The sequence below is a fragment of the Aegilops tauschii genome, chromosome 4 (genome assembly GCF_002575655.3).
Source record: "Aegilops tauschii subsp. strangulata cultivar AL8/78 chromosome 4, Aet v6.0, whole genome shotgun sequence".
Classification (NCBI taxonomy): domain Eukaryota; kingdom Viridiplantae; phylum Streptophyta; class Magnoliopsida; order Poales; family Poaceae; genus Aegilops; species Aegilops tauschii.
This window is the reverse complement of record NC_053038.3, coordinates 385,896,180-385,916,926: the sequence shown is the minus strand read 5'-3', so window position 1 is coordinate 385,916,926 and position 20,747 is coordinate 385,896,180. Positions and strand designations below refer to the sequence as shown.

General features: G+C 45.4%; 2 protein-coding genes and 1 long non-coding RNA gene across 7 annotated transcripts; 2 read left to right on the top strand and 1 right to left on the bottom strand.

Moving 5' to 3' along the window:
• The first annotated feature begins 8,091 nt into the window (after nt 1-8,091).
• On the top strand, nt 8,092-10,756 carry LOC109741717 (uncharacterized). 3 transcript variants are annotated; one of them, XR_012182278.1, is made up of 5 exons: nt 8,092-8,370; nt 8,732-8,772; nt 9,781-9,909; nt 10,142-10,211; nt 10,410-10,756. It is a non-coding gene; the product is annotated as an uncharacterized lncRNA (long non-coding RNA). The 3 variants fall into 3 exon arrangements; XR_012182279.1 differs by lacking the exon at nt 8,732-8,772 and having other exon boundaries at nt 8,227-8,370; XR_012182277.1 differs by lacking the exon at nt 8,092-8,370 and having other exon boundaries at nt 8,614-8,772.
• Nucleotides 10,757-13,543: 2,787 nt separating this feature from the next.
• LOC109741721 (long chain base biosynthesis protein 1a) lies at nt 13,544-18,368 on the bottom strand. 3 transcript variants are annotated; one of them, XM_020300790.4, is made up of 13 exons: nt 18,108-18,368; nt 16,941-17,107; nt 16,754-16,848; nt 16,558-16,649; nt 15,897-15,990; nt 15,742-15,814; nt 15,521-15,653; nt 15,166-15,340; nt 14,874-15,014; nt 14,673-14,768; nt 14,433-14,574; nt 14,055-14,182; nt 13,544-13,966 (listed from the first exon to the last, which is right to left on the bottom strand). In XM_020300790.4, the coding sequence occupies exons 2-13, from the start codon at nt 17,050-17,052 to the stop codon at nt 13,790-13,792; spliced, it is 1,458 nt and encodes a 485-aa protein (XP_020156379.1). In that variant the 5' UTR covers nt 17,053-17,107; nt 18,108-18,368; the 3' UTR covers nt 13,544-13,789. The 3 variants fall into 3 exon arrangements, with proteins under 3 accessions (XP_020156379.1, XP_020156380.1, XP_020156378.1); XM_020300791.4 differs by lacking the exon at nt 18,108-18,368 and adding an exon at nt 17,549-18,074; XM_020300789.4 differs by lacking the exon at nt 18,108-18,368 and adding an exon at nt 17,643-18,074.
• Nucleotides 18,355-19,952, top strand: LOC109741722 (F-box protein At5g07610-like). The gene is made up of 2 exons (XM_073496788.1): nt 18,355-19,674; nt 19,846-19,952. Exon 1 carries the CDS (start codon nt 18,478-18,480, stop codon nt 19,600-19,602), a length of 1,125 nt encoding a protein of 374 aa, XP_073352889.1. The 5' UTR covers nt 18,355-18,477; the 3' UTR covers nt 19,603-19,674; nt 19,846-19,952.
• Nucleotides 19,953-20,747: the final 795 nt, after the last annotated feature.

Here is a 20,747-nt window from a genome sequence, read left to right as displayed (position 1 = left end):
ACAACATACATCTCATCAAAATATCGAACGAATACCAAATTCACATGACTACTTATAGCAAGACTTCTCCCATGTCCTCAGGAACAAACGTAACTACTCACAAATCATATTCATGTTCATAATCAGAGGGGTATTAATATGCATAAAGGATCTGAACATATGATCTTCCACCAAATAAACCAACTAGCATCAACTACAAGGAGTAATCAACACTACTAGCAACCCACAGGTACCAATCTGAGGTTTTGATACAAAGATTGGATACAAGAGATGAACTAGGGTTTGAGAGGAGATGGTGCTGGTGAAGATGATGATGGAGGTTGACCCCCTCCCGATGAGAGGATCGTTGGTGATGACGGTGGTGATGATTTCCCCCTCCCGGAGGGAAGTTTCACCGGCAGAACAGCTCCGCCGGAGCCCTAGATTGGTTCCGCCAAGGTTCCGCCTCGTGGCAGCGGTGTTTCGTCCCGAAAGCTTTCTTATGATTTTTTCCAGGGTAAAAGACTTCATATAGCAGAAGATGGACACCGGAGGCCTGCCAGGGGGCCCACGAGGCAGGGGGCGCGCCCAGGGGGTAGGGCGTGCCCCCACCCTTGTGGATGGTGGGTGGCCCCCCTCTGGTACTTTCTTCGCTCAGTATTTTTTATTAATTCCAAAAAAGCTTCCCTGGAGTTTCAGGACTGTTGGAGTTGTGCAGAATAGGTCTCTAATATTTGCTCCTTTTCCAGCCCAGAATTCCAGCTGCCGGCATTCTCCCTCTTCGTGTAAACCTTGTAAAATAAGAGAGAATAGGCATAAGTATTGTGACATAATGTGTAATAACAGCCCATAATGCAATAAATATAGATATAAAAGCATGATGCAAAATGGACGTATGAGAGAGGTATCTCTGGACCATCTCGGTAATGCTCATCACTATAAGCCATACTAGCAATGTGACTAATGAGTTAGTCGCGGGATGATGCATTACGGAACGAGTAAATAGACTTGCTGGTAACGAGATTGAACTAGGTATAATGATACCGACGATCGAATCTCGGGCAAGTAACATACAGATGACAAAGGGAACAACGTATGTTGTTATGCGGTTTGACCAATAAAGATATTCGTAGAATACGTAGGAGCCAATATGAGCATTCAGGTTCTACTATTGGTTATTGACCGGAGATGTCTCTCGGTCATGTCTACATAGTTCTCGAACCCGTAGGGTCTGCACGCTTAATGTTCGATGACGATTTGTATTATGAGTTATGTGATTTGATGACCGAAGTTTGTTCGGACTCCCGGATGAGATCACGGACATGACGAGGAGTCTCGAAATGATCAAGACATAAAGATTCATATATTGGAAGGTTACATCCGGACACCGGAATGGTTCGGGTCGTTTCGGCTAAGTTTCGGAGTACCGGAGGTTACCGGAACCCCCCCCCCCCTAGGAAGTTCATGGGCCTTAGTGGAAAGGAGATGAGGGATACAAGGGAGGCCCCTCCCCCCCAATGGCCAGTCCGAATTGGACTAGGGAGGGGGGCGGCGCCCCCTCCTTCCTTCTCCCCTCTTCCTCCTTCCCCCCTTCTCCCTCTCTTGGATGGAAGGGGACTCCAACTAGGATTGGGAATCCTAGTTGGACTCCCGATGGGGCGCGCCCCCCTTGGCCGGCCTCCTCCTCCTCCCCTCCTTTATATACGTGGGAGGGGGGCACCCCAAAGGACACACAAGTTTCTTTTAGCCGTGTGCGTTGCCCCCCTCCACAGTTACACACCTCGGTCATATCGTCGTAGTGCTTAGGCGAAGCCCTGCGCCGATAACTTCATCATCACCGTCGCCAAACCGTCGTGCTGACGAAACTCTCCCTCGGCCTCAACTGCATCAAGAGCTTGAGGGACGTCATCGAGCTGAACGTGTGCTGAACGCGGAGGTGCCATACGTTCGGTGCTTGGATCGGTTGGATCGTGAAGATGTTCGACTACATCAACCGCGTTACTAAAACGCTTCCGCTTTCAGTCTACGAGGGTATGTGGACACACTCTCCCCGCTCGTTGCTATGCTTCTCCTAGATAGATCTTGCGTGATCGTAGGATTTTTTTTTGAAATACTACGTTCCCCAACAAGTGCCTCTACTCCAGTTAGTAGCTTAGGTTAGGGTTTTAAGTCCTCATAGGAGCGGCGCTCGGGCGGACGTACGGTGGTGGTTCTTCTTTGAGTTTGTCTTTCAGGCACCGATCCTCCTCGAGTTCGTTTGTCTGGACGTAGTCGACGGAGCTCCGGCATAGATTCATGCCATCTCCTTTTGGTGGCGAGGTTAGGGTTTCTCATCATGTGACGAGATTTGGTGTGATGTGATTCAGAACTATGCAAGGGTTCAACTACGACAACTGCGGCTCCAGGACGCTGGTCCTTAGGGGCATGCGCATGAAGACTTCTCAGCGTCCTCCACAAGGTCATGCCGGTGACGATGATGAACATGGCGCCCCGAAGATGGAGATCAAAAGGAGCAAAATGATATTGGCCATATCATGTCACTATTTGATTGCATGTGATGTTTATCATGTTTTACATCTTATTTGCTTAGAACGACGGTAGCATAAATAAGATGACCCCTCGCTAAAATTTCAAGAAAGTGTTCCCCCTAACTATGCACCGTTGCGAAGGTTCGTTGTTCCGAAGCACCACGTGATGATCGGGTGTGATAGGTTCTAACGTTCGCATAAAACGGGTGTAAGCCAGATTTACACACGCAATACACTTAGGTTGACTTGACGAGCCTAGCATGTACAGACATGGCCTCGGAACACAAGAGACCGAAAGGTCGAACATGAGTCGTATAGCAGATACGATCAACATGAAGATGTTCAACGATGATGACTAGTCCGTCTCTCGTGATGATCGGACACGGCCTAGTTGACTCGGATCATGTATCACTTAGATGACTAGAGGGATGTCTGTCTGAGTGGGAGTTCGTTAATAATTTGATTAGATGAACTTAATTATCATGAACTTAGTCTAAAAACCTTTACAATATGTCTTGTAGATCAAATGGCCCACACTAATGTTGCCCTCAACTTCAACGCGTTCCTAGAGAAAACCAAGCTGAAAGACGATGGTAGCAACTACACGGACTGGGTCCGTAACCTGAGGATTATCCTCATAGCTGCCAAGAAAGCATATGTCCTTGAAGCACCGCTAGGTGATGCACCTGTTTTCCCAGCAACTCAAGACGTTCTGAGCGCCTGGCAGTCACGTAGTGATGATTACTCCCTGGTTCAGTGCGGCATGCTTTACAGCTTAGAACCGGGGCTCCAAAAGCGTTTTGAGCAGCACGGAGCATATGAGATGTTCCAAGAGCTGAAAATGGTTTTCCAAGCTCATGCCCGGGTCGAGAGATACGAAGTCTCCGACAAGTTCTACAGTTGTAAGATGGAGGAGAATAGTTCCGTCAGCGAACACATACTCAAAATGTCTGGGTTGCACAACCGCTTGTCTCAGCTGGGAGTTAATCTCCCGGATGACGCGGTCGTTGACAGAATCCTTTAGTCGCTCCCACCTAGCTACAAGAGCTTTGTGATGAACTTCAATATGCAGGGGATGGAAAAGACCATTCCTGAGGTATATTCAATGCTGAAATCAGCGGAGGTGGAGATCAAAAAGGAATATCAAGTGTTGATGGTGAATAAAACCACTAAGTTCAAGAGAGGCAAGGGTAAGAAGAACTTCAAGAAAGACGGCAAGGGAGTTGCCGCGCCCGGTAAGCAAGCTGCCGGGAAGAAGACAAAGAATGGACCCAATCCTGAGACTGAGTGCTTTTATTGCAAGGGAAACGGTCACTGGAAGCGGAACTGCCCCAAGTACTTAGCGGATAAGAAGGCCGGCAATACCAAAGGTATATGTGATATACATGTTATAGATGTGTACCTAACCAGCGCTCGTAGTAGCTCCTGGGTATTTGATACCGGTGCGGTTGCTCATATTTGTAACTCAAAGCAGGAGCTACGGAATAAGCGAAGACTGGCGAAGGACGAGGTGACGATGCGCGTCGGGAATAGTTCCAAGGTCGATGTGATCGCCGTCGGCACGCTACCTCTACATTTACGTACGGGACTAGTTTTAAACCTCAATAATTGTTATTTAGTGCCAGCTTTGAGCATGAACATTGTATCTGGATCTCGTTTAATGCGAGATGGCTACTCATTTAAATCCGAGAATAATGGTTGTTCTATTTATATGAGAGATATGTTTTATGGTCATGCCCCGCTGGTCAATGGTTTATTCTTAATGAATCTCGAACGTGATGTTACACATATTCATAGTGTGAATGCCAAGAAATGTAAGGTTGATAATGATAGTCCCACATACTTGTGGCACTGCCGCCTTGGTCACATTGGTGTCAAACGCATGAAGAAACTCCATGCAGATGGATTTTTGGAGTCTCTTGATTATGAATCATTTGACACGTGCGAACCATGCCTCATGGGCAAAATGACCAAGACTCCGTTCTCCGGAACAGTGGAGCGAGCAACCAACTTATTGGAAATCATACATACTGATGTGTGCGGTCCAATGAGCGTTGAGGCTCGCGGTGGCTATCGTTATGTTCTCACCCTCACTGATGACTTGAGTAGATATGGGTATGTCTACTTAATGAAACACAAGTCTGAGACCTTTGAAAAGTTCAAGGAATTTTAGAGTGAGGTTGAGAATCAACGTGACAGGAAAATAAAGTTCTTACGATCAGATCGTGGAGGGGAATATTTGAGTCACGAATTTGGCACACACTTAAGGAAATGTGGAATTGTTTCACAACTCACGCCGCCTGGAACACCTCAGCGTAATGATGTGTCCGAACGTCGTAATCGCACTCTATTGGATATGGTGCGATCTATGATGTCTCTTACCGATCTACCGCTATCATTCTGGGGTTATGCTTTAGAGACTGCCGCATTCACTTTAAATAGGGCTCCGTCGAAATCCGTTGAGACGACACCGTATGAATTATGGTTTGGAAAGAAACCTAAGCTGTCGTTTCTTAAAGTTTGGGGATGCGATGCTTATGTCAAGAAACTTCAACCTGAAAAGCTCGAACCCAAGTCGGAAAAATGCGTCTTCATAGGATACCCTAAGGAAACCATTGGGTATACCTTCTACCTCAGATCCGAAGGCAAGATCTTCGTTGCCAAGAACGGGTCCTTTCTGGAGAAAGAGTTTTTCTCGAAAGAAGTAAGTGGGAGGAAAGTGAAACTTGATGAGATGACCCCTCTCGAACCAGAAAGTAGTGCAGCACAAGAAAATGTTTCTGTGGTGCCTGCACCGACTAGAGAGGAAGTTAATGATGACGATCATGATCAAGTTACCACTGAACTTCGTAGGTCCACAAGGACACGTTCCGCACCAGAGTGGTACGGCAACCCTGTCCTGGAAATTATGTTGTTGGACAACGGTGAACCTTCGAACTATGAAGAAGCAATGGCGGGTCCAGATTCCAACAAATGGCTTGAAGCCATGCAATCCGAGATAGGATCCATGTATGAAAACAAAGTGTGGACTTTGACAGACTTGCCCGATGATCGGCGAGCGATAGAAAATAAATGGATTTTTAAGAAGAAGACGGACGCGGATGGAAATGTTACCATCTATAAAGCTCGACTTGTCGCTAAGGGTTATCGACAAGTTCAAGGAGTTGACTACGATGAGACCTTCTCACCCGTAGCGAAGCTGAAGTCCGTCCGAATCATGTTAGCAATTGCCACATTCTACGATTATGAAATATGGCAAATGGACGTCAAAACGGCATTCCTTAACGGCTTCCTTAAGGAAGAATTGTATATGATGCAGCCGGAAGGTTTTGTCGATCCTAAGAATGCTGACAAAGTATGCAAGCTCCAGCGCTCAATCTATGGGCTGGTGCAGGCATCTCGGAGTTGGAACATTCGCTTTGATGAGATGATCAAAGCGTTTGGGTTTACACAGACTTGTGGAGAAGCCTGTGTTTACAAGAAAGTGAGTGGGAGCTCTGTAGCATTTCTCATATTATATGTGGATGACATGCTATTGATGGGAAATGATATAGAGTTCTTGGAAAGTATAAAGGCCTACTTGAATAAGTGTTTTTCAATGAAGGACCTTGGAGAAGCTGCTTACATATTAGGCATCAAGATCTATAGAGATAGATCGAGACGCCTCATAGGTCTTTCACAAAGCACATACCTTGACAAGATATTGAAGAAGTTCAATATGGATCAGTCCAAGGAGGGGTTCTTGCCTGTATTGCAAGGTGTGAGATTGAGCACGGCTCAATGCCCGACCACGGTAGAAGATAGAGAAAAGATGAGTGTCGTCCCCTATGCCTCGGCCATAGGGTCTATTATGTATGCCATGTTGTGTACCAGACCTGATGTAAACCTTGCCGTAAGTTTGGTAGGAAGGTACCAAAGTAATCCCGGCATGGAACACTGGACAGCGGTCAAGAACATCCTGAAGTACCTGAAAAGGACTAAGGATATGTTTCTCGTTTATGGAGGTGATGAAGAGCTCGTCGTAAAGGGTTACGTCGATGCTAGCTTCGACACAGATCTGGATGACTCTAAGTCACAAACCGGATACGTGTATATTTTGAATGGTGGGGCAGTCAGCTGGTGCAGTTGCAAGCAAAGCATCGTGGTGGGATCTACATGTGAAGCGGAGTACATGGCAGCCTCGAAGGCAGCACATGAAGCAATCTGGATGAAGGAGTTCATTGCCGACCTAGGAGTTATTCCCAATGCATCGGGGCCGATGACTCTCTTCTGTGACAACACTGGAGCTATTGCCCTTGCCAAGGAGCCCAGGTTTCACAAGAAGACCAGGCACATCAAGCGTCGCTTCAACTCCATTCGTGAAAATGTTCAAAATGGAGACATAGATATTTGTAAAGTACATACGGATTTGAATGTCGCAGATCCATTGACTAAACCTCTTCCACGGGCAAAACATGATCAACACCAGAACTCTATGGGTGTACGATCCATCACAATGTAACTAAATTATTGACTCTAGTGCAAGTGGGAGACTGTTGGAAATATGCCCTAGAGGCAATAATAAAATGGTTATTATTATATTTCCTTGTTCATGATAATTGTCTATTGTTCATGCTATAATTGTGTTATTCGGAAATCGTAATACATGTGTGAACACATAGACTATAACATGTCCCTAGTGAGCCTCTAGTTGACTAGCCCGTTGATCAATAGATGGTTATGGTTTCCTGACCATGGACATTGGATGTCATTGATAACGGGATCACATCATTAGGAGAATGATGTGATGGACAAGACCCAATCCTAAGCATAGCACAAGATCGTGTAGTTCGTTTGCTAAGAGCTTTTCTAATGTCAAGTATCATTTCCTTAGACCATGAGATTGTGTAACTCCCGGATACCGTAGGAATGCTTTGGGTGTACCAAACGTCACAACGTAACTGGGTGGCTATAAAGGTGCACTACAGGTATCTCCGAAAGTGTCTGTTGGGTTGGCTCGGATCGAGACTGGGATTTGTCACTCCGTATGACGGAGAGGTATCTCTGGGCCCACTCGGTATTGCATCATCATAATGAGCTCAATGTGACTAAGTAGTTAGTCACGGGATCATGCATTACGGAACGAGTAAAGTGACTTGCCGGTAACGAGATTGAACGAGGTATTGGGATACCTACGATCGAATCTCGGGCAAGTAACGTACCGATTGACAAAGGGAATTGTATACGGGATTGCTTGAATCCTCGACATCGTGGTTCATCCGATGAGATCACCGTGGAACATGTGGGAGCCAACATGGGTATCCAGATCCCGCTGTTGGTTATTGGCTAGAGAGGTGTCTCGGTCATGTCTGCATGATTTCCGAACCCGTAGGGTCTACACACTTAATGTTCGATGACGCTAGGGTTATAAGAAAGGTTTGTATGTGATTACCGAATGTTGTTCGGAGTCCCGGATGAGATCCCGGACGTCACGAGGAGTGCCGGACGTCACCTCCCTCCTCCTTCGACGGCGCCTGGTCCAGATCGGGCTCAGGTCATCGCCTGGTCCAGATCGGGCTCAGGTCGTCTCCAAGCAGGGGTGAACAGCGGGAAGCGGTGGGGAGAAGCGAGCGGCAGCCGGCAGGGAGAGGCGGAGAGCCACGACGGGGTGGACAGCGGGAAGCGGTGGGAAGAAGCGAGCGGCAGTCGACAGGGAGAGCCACGACGATGGCCGGCGTGAGCTGCCACTTCCTCCCCTCGTCGGCGCCGCGAGGCCGCTGAGCCCGCGCCGGAGCTTCCCGTCTGTGAGCGGTCGCTCCGCCCACCGGCCGTCCCCCGTCCGTGTGCTTCTTCTCGGGACGTCGACGCCACGGAGCTCGTCAAGGTGCCCTCTCATCCCTCTTCACCTCCTCCACGCGTCTGTCTCTATTCGATTTGGTCCTCTGATTCAGATTTCTCACACAAGCGGATGGTTGTTGTCCTCTGTTCGTGTTCGCGCTCGTGCAGCTCCCTCTCTGCTGCTGCAGGAGGATTGGATTGGATTGGTTTCTACTTGCTCTATTATCTATTTGAGAATCTGAGATGCGGCCCTCCAAATCTTCGGCCCCAGAAGGAGGATTTGAGAGTGGAGAAGGGTCACCTGAATGTGATTTGGAGGAAGGAGTTGTCCAGGAATCAAAATGTTATTATTTTACTATTCTGCAGGGGAGAATCTAAAGATTATTTGTTTCTTTTTATGCCTGCAGATCGTGTTTAGTGTTTGGGATTCACACCCTGCATTGATAAGGTCTGAATTTAACATCCACTTTTAACACTGGGATCCTCAAGTGTTTCAGTTCGTACTTTGCCGACGTACAATCTATTGGCCACATTTTCTAGCACACTTATTCCAACTGAAGTCAGCTCCTGCTTGCACTTCTCCACTGAGTGAATGCTAATAGTTCTAAAAAGATAAACCACCCATAGAATTGGTTCTAATTAGATCCTCTGAAAGATGCAAGCAGCTAGAGTACCTTAGTCCATAGGAGTCCTGAACTGGTTCAGAAGTTCTTGAGTAAACTGGATCAGTGAGAATATTAATTGAGTCGCTGCTCAAGAAACAAAGTAGAATAACGACAGCGTAGCTAATACCATTTGTCCCTGCATGATGTATTTTGATCTCAAATGCATTTGAATGGCTTGATTTTTGCAGAGATCTTGTCACCTGCGCCCTTGTTTGGTCGTACATAAAACTGTCATCTTGCTTTAAATTCAAGTGGTCAGGTCTTTGATAGCACGCATGGCTGAACCCACCTTTTGTTGAATTTGGGAACCGTCTAATATAGCTATTTTTTAAGAAGGAGCTTGAACAGATCTCAGTATATGTTAATTTTGTAGAACTAAAGGTTAGCACAGAACTAAAGGAGCCTGAGTGACTAGGTAAATGTATTGGCAAGAATGTTAGACCATAAAGAAGCTATCATATCTCATTTAAGTTGGGCTAGCCTCTATTCCCAGCGAACTGAAGCAGCTAAGCTTGCAGGCATGTGTACTGTAAACAGAACCAAGTTCTGCATATATTGTATTTGCAGAAAATGTTTTTGGCCTGTACGTTCTAACAAATTTGAGGTGATAAATTCTGAACACTAAAAGAATTAGTTTTGTAGGACCAGTTTTCTTGTATGACCTTGCACTACTGTATTGATTTTCTTGTACTTGCATGGTCGGACTAATAATCAGCACAGTACATTACTAATTCAATAGGACTAATTTATTTGAACTAAAGCCTTAGTATGTATGTTCATAATATGTGCAGATCACCACATGCAGACTATTCATTCCTTGCCAAACTGCACATGCTAGCTACTGTTTGAAGATGACGTTGTAAAAAATGCATAAGCTGGGGATGGCATGGTGATGCTGCTGGTCGAGAAGTACCATCCCAGTGCGTACTTCCTCCAGCCCATAATTTCAATTTTCTCTTGTTGAATGGCAAATTTATGCTTGGCTAGGTTCGGATTCTGGCGTTTAGTGCATCCGCACTGAACTGATTGCTGGATTTGGTAGGGGGTGATATCATTTCGTTCATGGGTGAACCTGAACACTGATGTAGCTTCCCAGATTCCTCTATGCTCCAGTCATTCAAATATTTTGTGATGCCTTAGTTCTATCTTCAGGAATAAATTTAACATCAACACGGTGATTTGAGAATGCAAACAAGCACAATAGGATCTTCCATGTCAATTGGTATATTTATCTCTCTCCTTTTAGATTCCCTGCTAAATGAAATTTCCAATGACGCTTGATTATGGTACATGCTAAAGAATTAGTGGTGGCATTTGGTTATTTTGTACGGTACTTCTGAACACTAAAAGAATTAGCTTATTCAATTTCTTCCATTGTTGTGCCCGCCACTGATGTTCTCTATGGTTCCCTTGGTTGCAGTTCCCTCCTTACCTGCCAATGCTTCCTCCTGCCTTGCCAGCCACGCGTGTCCTCACCTTTGTTCATCAATTCGTGTGCAGGTATGGATCGGTGATGTTTTTGACGCCCATAGAGCCATTACCTTGTGCATGTGTATTTTGTGTGCCAGTTTACCAGTTAGTGGGTGATAATGTCCGTATGAATGTTTCATCGTTTAGCAACTGATCAGCAACAGACATCTCTTACTTTTGGATTGAAGTGCAGATCTTGCTAAAGAGTTGACCATGGAGTCATTTATGTATTCTTATGCCCCAATGCTTCATTAAGTATTCTTATTATGCAATATAAAATTATTTCTTACCGTCTTCTATTGTTTCCTCTGTTTTTCTCAGTTATTCAGAGAACACCACATGTACATGAATTCTAGACTACTTTCCTAGAGGTAGTTGTTAGAATCATCTTCTTGAATTTGCCTGCTTAGCATCTAATATTTCACACTCGCCAATTGTAATATCTCACGCTTGCCAATTTTTAGAATCAGGTTCTTGAGTTTGCTTGCTTAACCGTGTCCCTGTGCAATTGCTCACCAACCTCACCAATTGTGAGTTTGTCCCACATAGTGGAGTTTCTGTGAGTTTTTGTAGTCTATAAATTCTTGGAAGTTCCCTTGTTGCTGCTATAATGTGGGTGTGTTCGGCTTCCTTCTTCATTTAAGGTGAATCCTTGCTTCCAGGTTGGCCTATGAAATGATGTAGTTTCTGCTGGAAAATAAGTTGTTATGCAATTATAGTTAGGTTGCCAATTTTCCTTCATAACTGCATTTAATGGGTGGCTGTTATGCTCACTTTGCTCAAAGAAAGGTTGTCTAGCCATGCTACTTTGTGATTTAAGAAATAGGCTGACACCAAATCAGTAATCCCGGACTTCTGCTTTGTTGGCCGAAATTTACTAATTTTGTTTTTCTTGTTATCTTTAGCCATTCCAAAACATTTATCTGGTTCTGTAGAATTACAGACCATAGGATTATAGCTGGCCATATTTTTGAATGCGTGAACCTCACATAGATATCATGCTAATGTAGTTTGACGGAAGTTGTAAAACCAATGGATAGGCATCGTCTTCTGCTAAGGTTCCTTTCACCGTTCTTTAGAACCCAACAAGCATTCATCAAAAAATTAAAGATCTTGGTTGGTGATTCATTTCAATGGCCGGTATAGTAAGGCTACATCAATTATCAAATTATTTTTCATTTCTTTTTGCCTGCCCTTGTTTCACAACCTAATACTGATTGATCAGGTACATTGCAATGAGTGCTTACTTATGTTTTGTCTCCTGTTATTTTTTGATTCCAGTCTTCATACTTTCAGACACCTTTGATAATATAAGAAGAAGAAAGTATTCGCTCCAGACGAAGATGTCTAGCTTGCTTGTGTGCTATAACATTAATCAGTGCATCGGGCCCAACGTTTTCTATCATTGGAACCTTGATGATTTATCTCATTTGAACATAATCTAACCCCTCTGATTTTTGTCAGTACATGATTGTACACCTCCTATGCCCGCTTAATTGTGTGTTCATTTTGTTAATCAAGAAGCATCTGATTTTATGGCTGGGTACGCTGAAAATATATAAAACCTTTCTTCTTTTGGATAATTTGTTTTCCTTTGACCAATCTTTGTTACTTGCCTACACATCTGTGCATAGCGTAATGCTCCACCGCTTCGTGTGCTGCCTCGAGTCGCGCGGCCACTAAGCTCGCGCTGAGGTGGAGGCAGCTGCCACTCTCGACGCCCTCTGCTGCGCGCTCTCGCCGGCGGCGTTCACAAAGCCTTGTCACCACGCTGCAAGTGTTGCCCCCCTCCTCCCCAAGGGCAAGGTGAAGAAAGGTGCATGTGTGGTTTTTCTGCAGCTTACAGCGAGGATTGCTGTGTCCAACCTGCACAATAATGCCAAGAAGTCCTTCTTGGAGACGTAAGCTACGGCGCATGTTTCTGCCATGATTTCCTTCGGTTGGTTTTCGTGGATTTAGGTGTTAAAAAATTATGGGATGTGGATGCAGGATTAAGGACATGTACATGCAATACAACGAGAGATCTGGGCTGCTTCTTTGTGGCTTCCAAACTTGAAATTTTTGTTTGGAAGTTAGTTTAGTTTTTTGTTGTGGATTCACATCTTCTCACATGTACCATCCTCTTAGACCTTTAGATTTCCAAAAAAACTAAATGAAGATATGGTGGTATGGTCTCAATAGTACAACTTAAAGCCTTGCATGCTTTATATTTTCTCTGAAATTTGGTCTTGAAGAATCATGTATCTATGTAAGATCCGGTGAGAAAAGGCGGCTTCCAAGCAGAGGATGTGGGAGTGTCGGCCACATTTGGTTTTCGACTTGGGTGTTTAAATATTCTCACAATACTTGGCTCCCTCTCGGCCTTTGCGCCATTGGCGCAACGAGTCATCTAGTGAACCTAAAAACCAAAGTACAAAGGGAAACCGTTTTTTATCAACATGACATTTCGTTGAACACGTGCTTGGTATCGATGTTCATCATCGTCTGCGCATGACATTTCGTTGAACACGTGCTTGGTGTCGATGTTCATCATCGTCTGCGCGGTAGTTGGGTCAGAGGGATGTACGGAGGAGGGGTAGACACCCGGATGGGGTGCGTGAGAGTGTTCACCTTCTTGTTTCGGTTCACCGTGCCCTTCGCCATGGAGTCGTCGGTGGAGGCAGCTGGAGGCGGCGCAACAATTGCAGTGACGTACTCCCTCCGTTCCAAAATAGATGACCCAACTTTACACTAATTTTAGTACAAAGTTAGTACAAAGTTAAGTTATCTATTATGGAACGGAGGGAGTAGCTGACAGGAAGAAAGAGGGGGAGAGGAAATATCGCTAGCGCCAAAACTCTTCAGGATAGAGTGCGCTCCAAAATCTCCTTCCCTTCCTCCAAATATGCAGGCTAACGGGTTGGATTTGAAGTGCCCTTCAAATAATTTAGGGAGTTCGCTTTAGAGAATCCGCTAGACTGTAATTTTACAGTATGTCCTTTATAACAGAGTTTCTTTTCATCTTGGGAGTCTGCTAGAGTTGCTCTTATCGTTTTCCGAGAAAAATGATGGCTGTATGCATGTGTATTCAAGTACCCAGGACACTGAAGACATATATGCCTAGTTTACAACATGGAAATTAGTCAAATGTACAGCACAACTGATCATCACTAACCACAGCGTTTACAAAATTTTCACTAGCAGGTATGGGCGACAACAACATATGGAACTCATGAAATCCAGAAATGTACATAACTGTTATGTACATTTACCAAACACGCAATCAGCCTTTAGTGTACACACGGCGTCAAAAACCTCCAAGCCCTCGTCATATTGGAAGGGAAACCAGGCTCAAACGTGATCTGAAAGAACCGACGCGGAAATCCTCTTCAAGGATGAACACGCTTTGGAGATGTCCGATTCAGTGTGACCAGCTGAAACGAACAGCCGGATTCCGACGGGGAGCTTGCATCTGTCCAGAGTTGACCTCTTCGAGGCCACAATGAAAACTGAATCTTCCTTCAAAACCTGTTGGAGGAAAGGCGTGTGAACGTGTGCTTATGAAAGTTGATGTAAAGTGCAACTGGAAGTCTAGTCAGAGTCCATCTGAACTTACCTGCTCGGCAATGGTTTCAAGAAGATCTAGGTCAGTGGCCAGAGAACCCGTCGATTTCTTCAGCTTAAGGAAGACGATCGGTGACAGGACATGGCTAGAAATCTCAAGTCCTGGTGTATCTGACAGTCCTGCGATCACATACATAAAAGGAATCAAGGTGGTGACCAGGGGCAGCTAGCTAACAAGCATGTTGTGGCATGCCTGACTGTACTTCACACATACTCCCTCCACCCCAAAATAAGTGTTGTGTTTTAGTTCAAATTTGAACTAAAATGAACTAAAACCAAGACACTTATTTTGAGACGGAGGGAGTATATATCATGGTTTGCATATCTAATTCCACAACTAGCAGTTAAATGCCAAGAGAAACATCTTTACCTGTATGCAGAAGAGCAACATTGCTCCTTAGGTTAGCGAGAACTGAAGGATTCTCCTCCAGGTAGTTTACAGCAGAAACTGCGGCACTTGCAAGATAGGGTGGCAGAGAGGCAGAGAAAACATAGCCAGCGCTGCTTAGACGCTGCAAAAATGTAACTCCTTGGTCATTCAAAGCTCAAAATATTTAACACAGTTCTGGTTATATCAATCGATGTTCCACTAATCTGAAATTGCATCTACCTGATGATCAACAACTCTGGCACTTCCTGTACAGAAGCCACCATCAGTAGCTAATGCATTTCCCATTCCGGCAGTGATGATATCAATTTTGTCAATCTGCACAATGCAAGGAAAATCTCAGAAATAGAAAGAACATGGCAAGAAGTAGTGTTGCAGCAAAGTTTTTTCTTTAACACTAGGAGTAAACAGCAAAGCACTCACCGGTACACCATAATGTTCGGCAAGGCCCCGCCCAGACTTGCCAAGCACACCAAACGAATGACTCTCCTCCAGAATTACACGGAACAGATATTTCTCCTTCAATTTGACTATCTCATCCAAGGGGGCGATTTGACCAGAATTCTGCAGTCACCACAAGAGGGGGTTTCATCCGAAGGTCATCTAACGTATTTCATGTGTTTACAATCAAGATCAATATTTAGTGTTGAAAACCTCCACAATAAGAAAAAACCTACACTTATCTAACAGAAAACAACCATGAAAGGTAGCACACCTGGTAGATAGATTCCACAACAATGTAGCGTCTAATCTTCTCGGTACGTTTGTTTCCGCGAGTAAGTTTTTCCAAAGTGCTAGCGAGTGAAGCCATATCATTGTGCTTGAAATAAACAACAGTACTTCTCGATAGATAGAGACCATTTTGCACTGCCCAGTGAACACCCTCATCACTGCAATGCACATACAAAAATTGCTTCAGTTTTAACTTGAAAAAAGGATATCCAGTGCAAAGTATTAGTGAGGTATAAGCTGTGAAACTGAAAAGGCAAGAACAATGATGCCTGAAGGTACTATGTTATTTTCAAATATATAAAAACGTTCTCAAAACAGGAAAATGAAGGATGACTCACGCCACTATGATATCTCCTTTCTTACAAAAGGCAGGTATAACACTGAATATGGTAGATATCCCATACGAATACAGAATGGAGTCCGGTGTTCCCAGGAAATTGGCTATTTTTGCTTCGCAGTCAAGGTGGACATCTGCAAGTGTTCCACATTAAGAAAGTCAGCTCCTTTATATTTGCAATAGAGGTAATTGGCTATGAACATGAACAAAGAATATACAAACCAATTGTTCCATAGAAGCCACGTGGACCACAGGATCCAACACCATATTTCTCCAATGAACCAACACAAGAATCCTACAATTCACTCATCGATCAGAAATTCCAGACTAATATATAGCTGTCGAAAATACTGTCAAATATTAGAGTTCTCTCTTACAATAAGTTTCTCGTTGCCAATTAAACCAAGGTAGTTTGCTGATGCAAAGTTTACAACTTCTTTCCCCTCGATGGTCGTATGTGGTCCAGCAGCACTGTATCAAAAAAATACAGATAGCAGTGTTAATTATGACCCTCAAAAGTCAGGACTGATTATATATCCCCCACAAATAAAGGACAGAATATAGATGTCCAGCGACTACACACATCCTGTAATTGTAACTTGCTCATGTTGTAATTATTTGCATTTCATATTCCATGGATCAAAGCAAATGGAACTAGAATAGATTAACAACCACATACAAACAATCTCTAGAATGGTAGCTGCCAACGGTTCTCTAAAAAAGGACATCTGCCGATGATGAGCTTAAATTAAACAAAATCATATCATCTGCAGATACTACTGTGAGAGGTTATCTTCCACTGTTTTTATTTCTTTTGTAGATACTTAAACAGTAACCAAGGAAAAGAAAACCGTAAGATATATTGTATGGTAGGAAGTACTTCAGACAGAGTAATGCTAACGCTAGGGAGTTTACAGTTATTCATAAAACTTGTAGGAGTGCACACTGGTTACGCTTCCTTGTAATTGCACAGACACAGACAGAAAAATAAATTCAAAAATACTGTTCCATATTAACAAACCAATAAGCCACACAGACCTTTCTAAGATTGCTGGGTCAATATGAGACCTCTCCTTGACTGGAGGACATAAAGGTTCTGGTTCCCATTCATCACATAGCTCATCAACCTCCTGCGGAGATTAAAATGCAAACTGTTAACTAAATATTTCATGAAACAAAAACCAGTGCTTATTAACTTTAGCAAACTGCGAACAAAGGATAAAAAACACTCTACCTTCTCGCTAAGTGGCTTCTTTGGAGGTTTGTAGCTCTTCCTGGAAAGCTGAAACACTATGACGGCAATAAGAAGTCCTTCCACAACCAAATGACCTGAATCAATGACACCACCTCAAGATGTCAAAAACTATACCACCACCATCATGAAATCACACATTATTTGTTGATGAGTAGAAGAGGATCACCATCGATATGAACCCCGAAGACGACGGCGCGGGCAAGAGGAGCGTTGAATGCAGCTGAGACACGAGCAAGCGCTGCTGTGGTGGCATTCACAATCGGCAATGCCATGTCCATGTCCTAGCTCTATGGCGAGCCTTTTCCAACAAAGGGTAACTTCAGCCTTTCAAATCTGCCAAACAAACAACGCTCCTTTCCTCAATCAACCAGATCGGTCACAGAAAAGCAGAATCTAGTACTGGAATGCACACAAAACTGATCCCAAAGATCGAACAGACACAAAGGCATCATGTTTAACCCGGGTTATTTTTACAACAGTTACAGTAAGAAGTCACGCGCTTGGATCCAATCTGAGGGCGAACTCAATAAAGCTCTTAACTTTCCCACTTTCTGCACGCTCCTAGTAAAATCTAAATCTCACCCGCATCGAGGGACATGGGCAGCGAGATAAAGCTCAATGAAGGCCTTGCCTTTGCGGCCCCAAACCCGGATGGCCGCTGCCGGCGGCGGAGATCTCAGAGGAGAGGATGCCGCGTTTCGTTTCGTTTCGTTTCGTTTGGTTGGGAGGAAATTGAACTTATGAACACCAATTTTCAAAAGAAACCCATCTTACCTCCGGCAAAGAGCCATTGTCGTCCTCGCAAATCCCCAGAACTCGAAATTCTAAATTCCAATGGAAGAGAACAGGGAACATGAGCTCTCCTCACCTGGGACACCCTAATCCGATGCGCCGGACGGCGGTGCTCCTGCTGATTACCAGGTGCCAGCACCGGCGCAGGATCGCAGCCCCGCAATGGATGGCAGCACGGGGCTAACAGAGCAGAGGGGGGCGAGGGATTCGAAGAAAGTCAGTGCTGGAGAGAGACGAGGAGGAGGAGGAATAGAATACGGAGGGAGGAGGAGATGGGTTTTGTTTGAGTGGGCTCGTGTTCGGGCGGTGGTCGGTCATCTTTGGCTGGCTGGGCTGTGTCTATACTTTTCGGCCGGCCAGCGCGTTAATAATGAGGAAGATTCAAGGCTCTCAGTTATCCGTGTGCTATCCTCCTGTTTTGCTGGGCTCCCGTCGACCTCACCTCTGCATCCGCGGCCGGCCCTCTCCCGAGATGCAGATCGAAAGAAAAGGAAAAAGAAGCAGCGGCGGCGGCGGCAAACCGAGAAGATGACGGAAGTACCTGTCGGTGGCTGAACTGGAGGGAGCCAGGTCGTTGGCGTCGGGCGGGTCGGTGACGCCTCCGGATCCGCTCTGGCCGTCTGGGACTCTGGGTAGGTGGGCAGCTCTTTCGGGGGGATCTGGTTCTCGGGGGGCAGAAACTAACGGACATATGATTGGGTCAAGTCGTGGCCATCCGAAACGCGGAAGGAGGGAAGGTTCCGTTCCCCTTCTCCCTCGCTCGAACACGACGGCGCCACCGCCGTCTCCTTCCGGCACCATGTCCATGCCGTCTCCTTCCGGCACCAAGCGTTTCCTTCTCCTTCGTCGCTGACCCCCTGACCCCTCCTCCATCTCCGTCTCCCTAGTGCAGACCTTCCTCCTGCCCCGGCATGGGCATGGCGGCCACGAGGCTCACGGACGACCTCCTCGTGGAGATCCTCGCGCGCGTGCCCGCCAAATCGCTCGCCCGTTTCAAGTGCGTCTCCAAGCACTGGCTGGGCCTCACCTTCGACCGCAGCCACCGCAGGAGGCTCCCCCAGACACTGTCCGGCTTCTTCTACAGCAGCGCCGGCGAGGAGTGCTTCCTGGAGTCACCTGTCCACTTCACCAGCGTCGAGGGCAGCCGCCGCCCTCTGGTCCGCACCTCTTCCGCGTTCCTCCCCAGCCACCGGCGCGTCGACCTCCTGGACTGCTGCAACGGCCTCCTCCTCTGCCGCTGGTACGAAGTCTCTGCCCGTGCCGACGAGTTCCGTTACGTCGTGTGCAACCCCGCGACGGAGAAGTGGGTCGTCTTGCCGGACTCTGGCCAGGCGGGCGAGGTGGGCGCCGCTCGTCTGGGCTTCGACCAGGCGTCGCCGCACTTCCATGTGTTTGAGTTGGTGGAGCAGGAATTTTTTTCGCCGGACTTCCCTGTCTACCTCATCGGAGTGCAGGTGTATTCTTCTGAATCCGGGAGATGGGTTCATAATGAGAAGGCATGGGATGAGCATATTAGGCTCGCCAATCGCCAGTCGGCGACTGTCTTCCTTAACGGCCATCTGCATTTTCACACCTATGACGGCGAGTCACGCCAGTGTCTAGCCGCGGTGGACACGGAGGGGGAAACATGGACGGACTTCCGCGCCCCTGGCGGTCTAGATGGTGGTCATATTCAGCAGTCACAGGGTCGCCTGCATTATGCCAATTTTCATCAAGATGAAGATGCCCGTGTGGTTCGACTAGTAGTTCATGTTCTCGAGGACTACGACAGCAAAGAATGGATATTGAAGCATAGCGTTGAAACTTCATATTTATCTGGAGGGACACATGTTCTTGACCTTAATGTGGACTTCCATTTGATTGCAGTTCATCCGGAATGTAACTTGATCTTTTTTACTGCGGGTTGGGATACCACCTTCATGTGCTATAATATGGATAGTCGGCGGGTCAAAGTGATCTGCAATCTTGAAGATGGCAAGCCGCCATATCTGCCGTATGTGCCATTGTACACAGAGTTACCATCACTGCACACATGATATCAATATCACACTTCTGATGCCTTGATAAGAAGTGCATCTTCGACAGGAGTCGATTGCTGCCGTGGCTTGGTATGTCTGTTTCAATTGGTTCTTGTTTTCTCTAACTTGGATAGTAAAGTGAGGTTCCAATTCTTGCCAACCTTAGTATGTCTGTTTGAATTGGTTCATGTTTTCTGTAAGCAACTGAATTTCGTAGACTTGCCTGAAAGACTAAAAGTTGTAATGCTGCCCTGATTCTAGGATTTGTAGCTGGTGATGCAGTCAGTTTCATGCGGGACTTATTTCCTGACGGGTGCATGCTTTTGCCTTCTGATTTTGAAGCCGTGGTGGTTCATTATGTTTGCTGATTTCTTTGAGTCATTCGAAGTTTCTGTTGTTTGTACTTGTTTCTACTACATACCAATAGTTTCTGGGCACTGCTACTCAACTATTTTGGTTGACTTTGTAAACATTTGGTGAAAGGCCTGAATCAATGATTGCCCACGGGGGAAGTAGAAGCATTTCATTGACAAAGACCTAGTAAACGACGCCATCTCTACTAATGCTATAACGTCTGAGATCATTTCCTATTTACTTCTAGATATGTTTCTGTTGATGGTGACGATAGTGCCGCTAGGTTGGTGCTAATTACCGCGGCATGCTTTAAATTGGAAAAGTTAGCAGCAGAACATCACCAAGCTGTGATTAGATCATACATACTGTTCTTTCTTTTGTCAGACAGCTCTCCCTTTCGTGGGTTTTCTTCAGTTTGGTACGTTCAAAGAGTTTGAAATCAGTAATGACATGCACTTCCCGTGGAACTATAATCTTACTTCTAGTTGTACGAGACCTGTTGTTTTCAAGTACAACTTTCCTCCTGAATTAACTGTCGCTGAAATAAGTTAATTTCGGACGGTGGGAGTATTTTGTTAAACTCCAATGCAACTTTACGGCATTATTTCTGAATTTCGATTTTTTAATGTTCTCTACCATTGTATAAGAGTTGGGTGATGGATGAACAGGAGTAGGATGGGTGGTTGCACTACTGTAAACAAATATCCTTATTAGAACTACTGTAAACTACACATCCTTATTAGAGTTAGCGCAAATATTTGCATGAACGAGGAGAAAGATCTTAAACTTGCATTATAGAGCAGTTTATT

Coding starts and splice junctions, on each gene's coding strand:
- LOC109741721 (XM_020300790.4), bottom strand. CDS start 17,052: ATGGACATGGCATTGCCGATTGTGAATGCCACCACAGCAGCGCTTGCT. Junction 15,341..15,520: donor AAAGGAGATATCATAGTGGC/GTGAGTCATCCT, acceptor TGTGCATTGCAG/TGATGAGGGTGTTCACTGGG. Junction 15,015..15,165: donor TTGTGGAATCTATCTACCAG/GTGTGCTACCTT, acceptor TGGTGACTGCAG/AATTCTGGTCAAATCGCCCC.
- LOC109741722 (XM_073496788.1), top strand. CDS start 18,478: ATGGGCATGGCGGCCACGAGGCTCACGGACGACCTCCTCGTGGAGATC.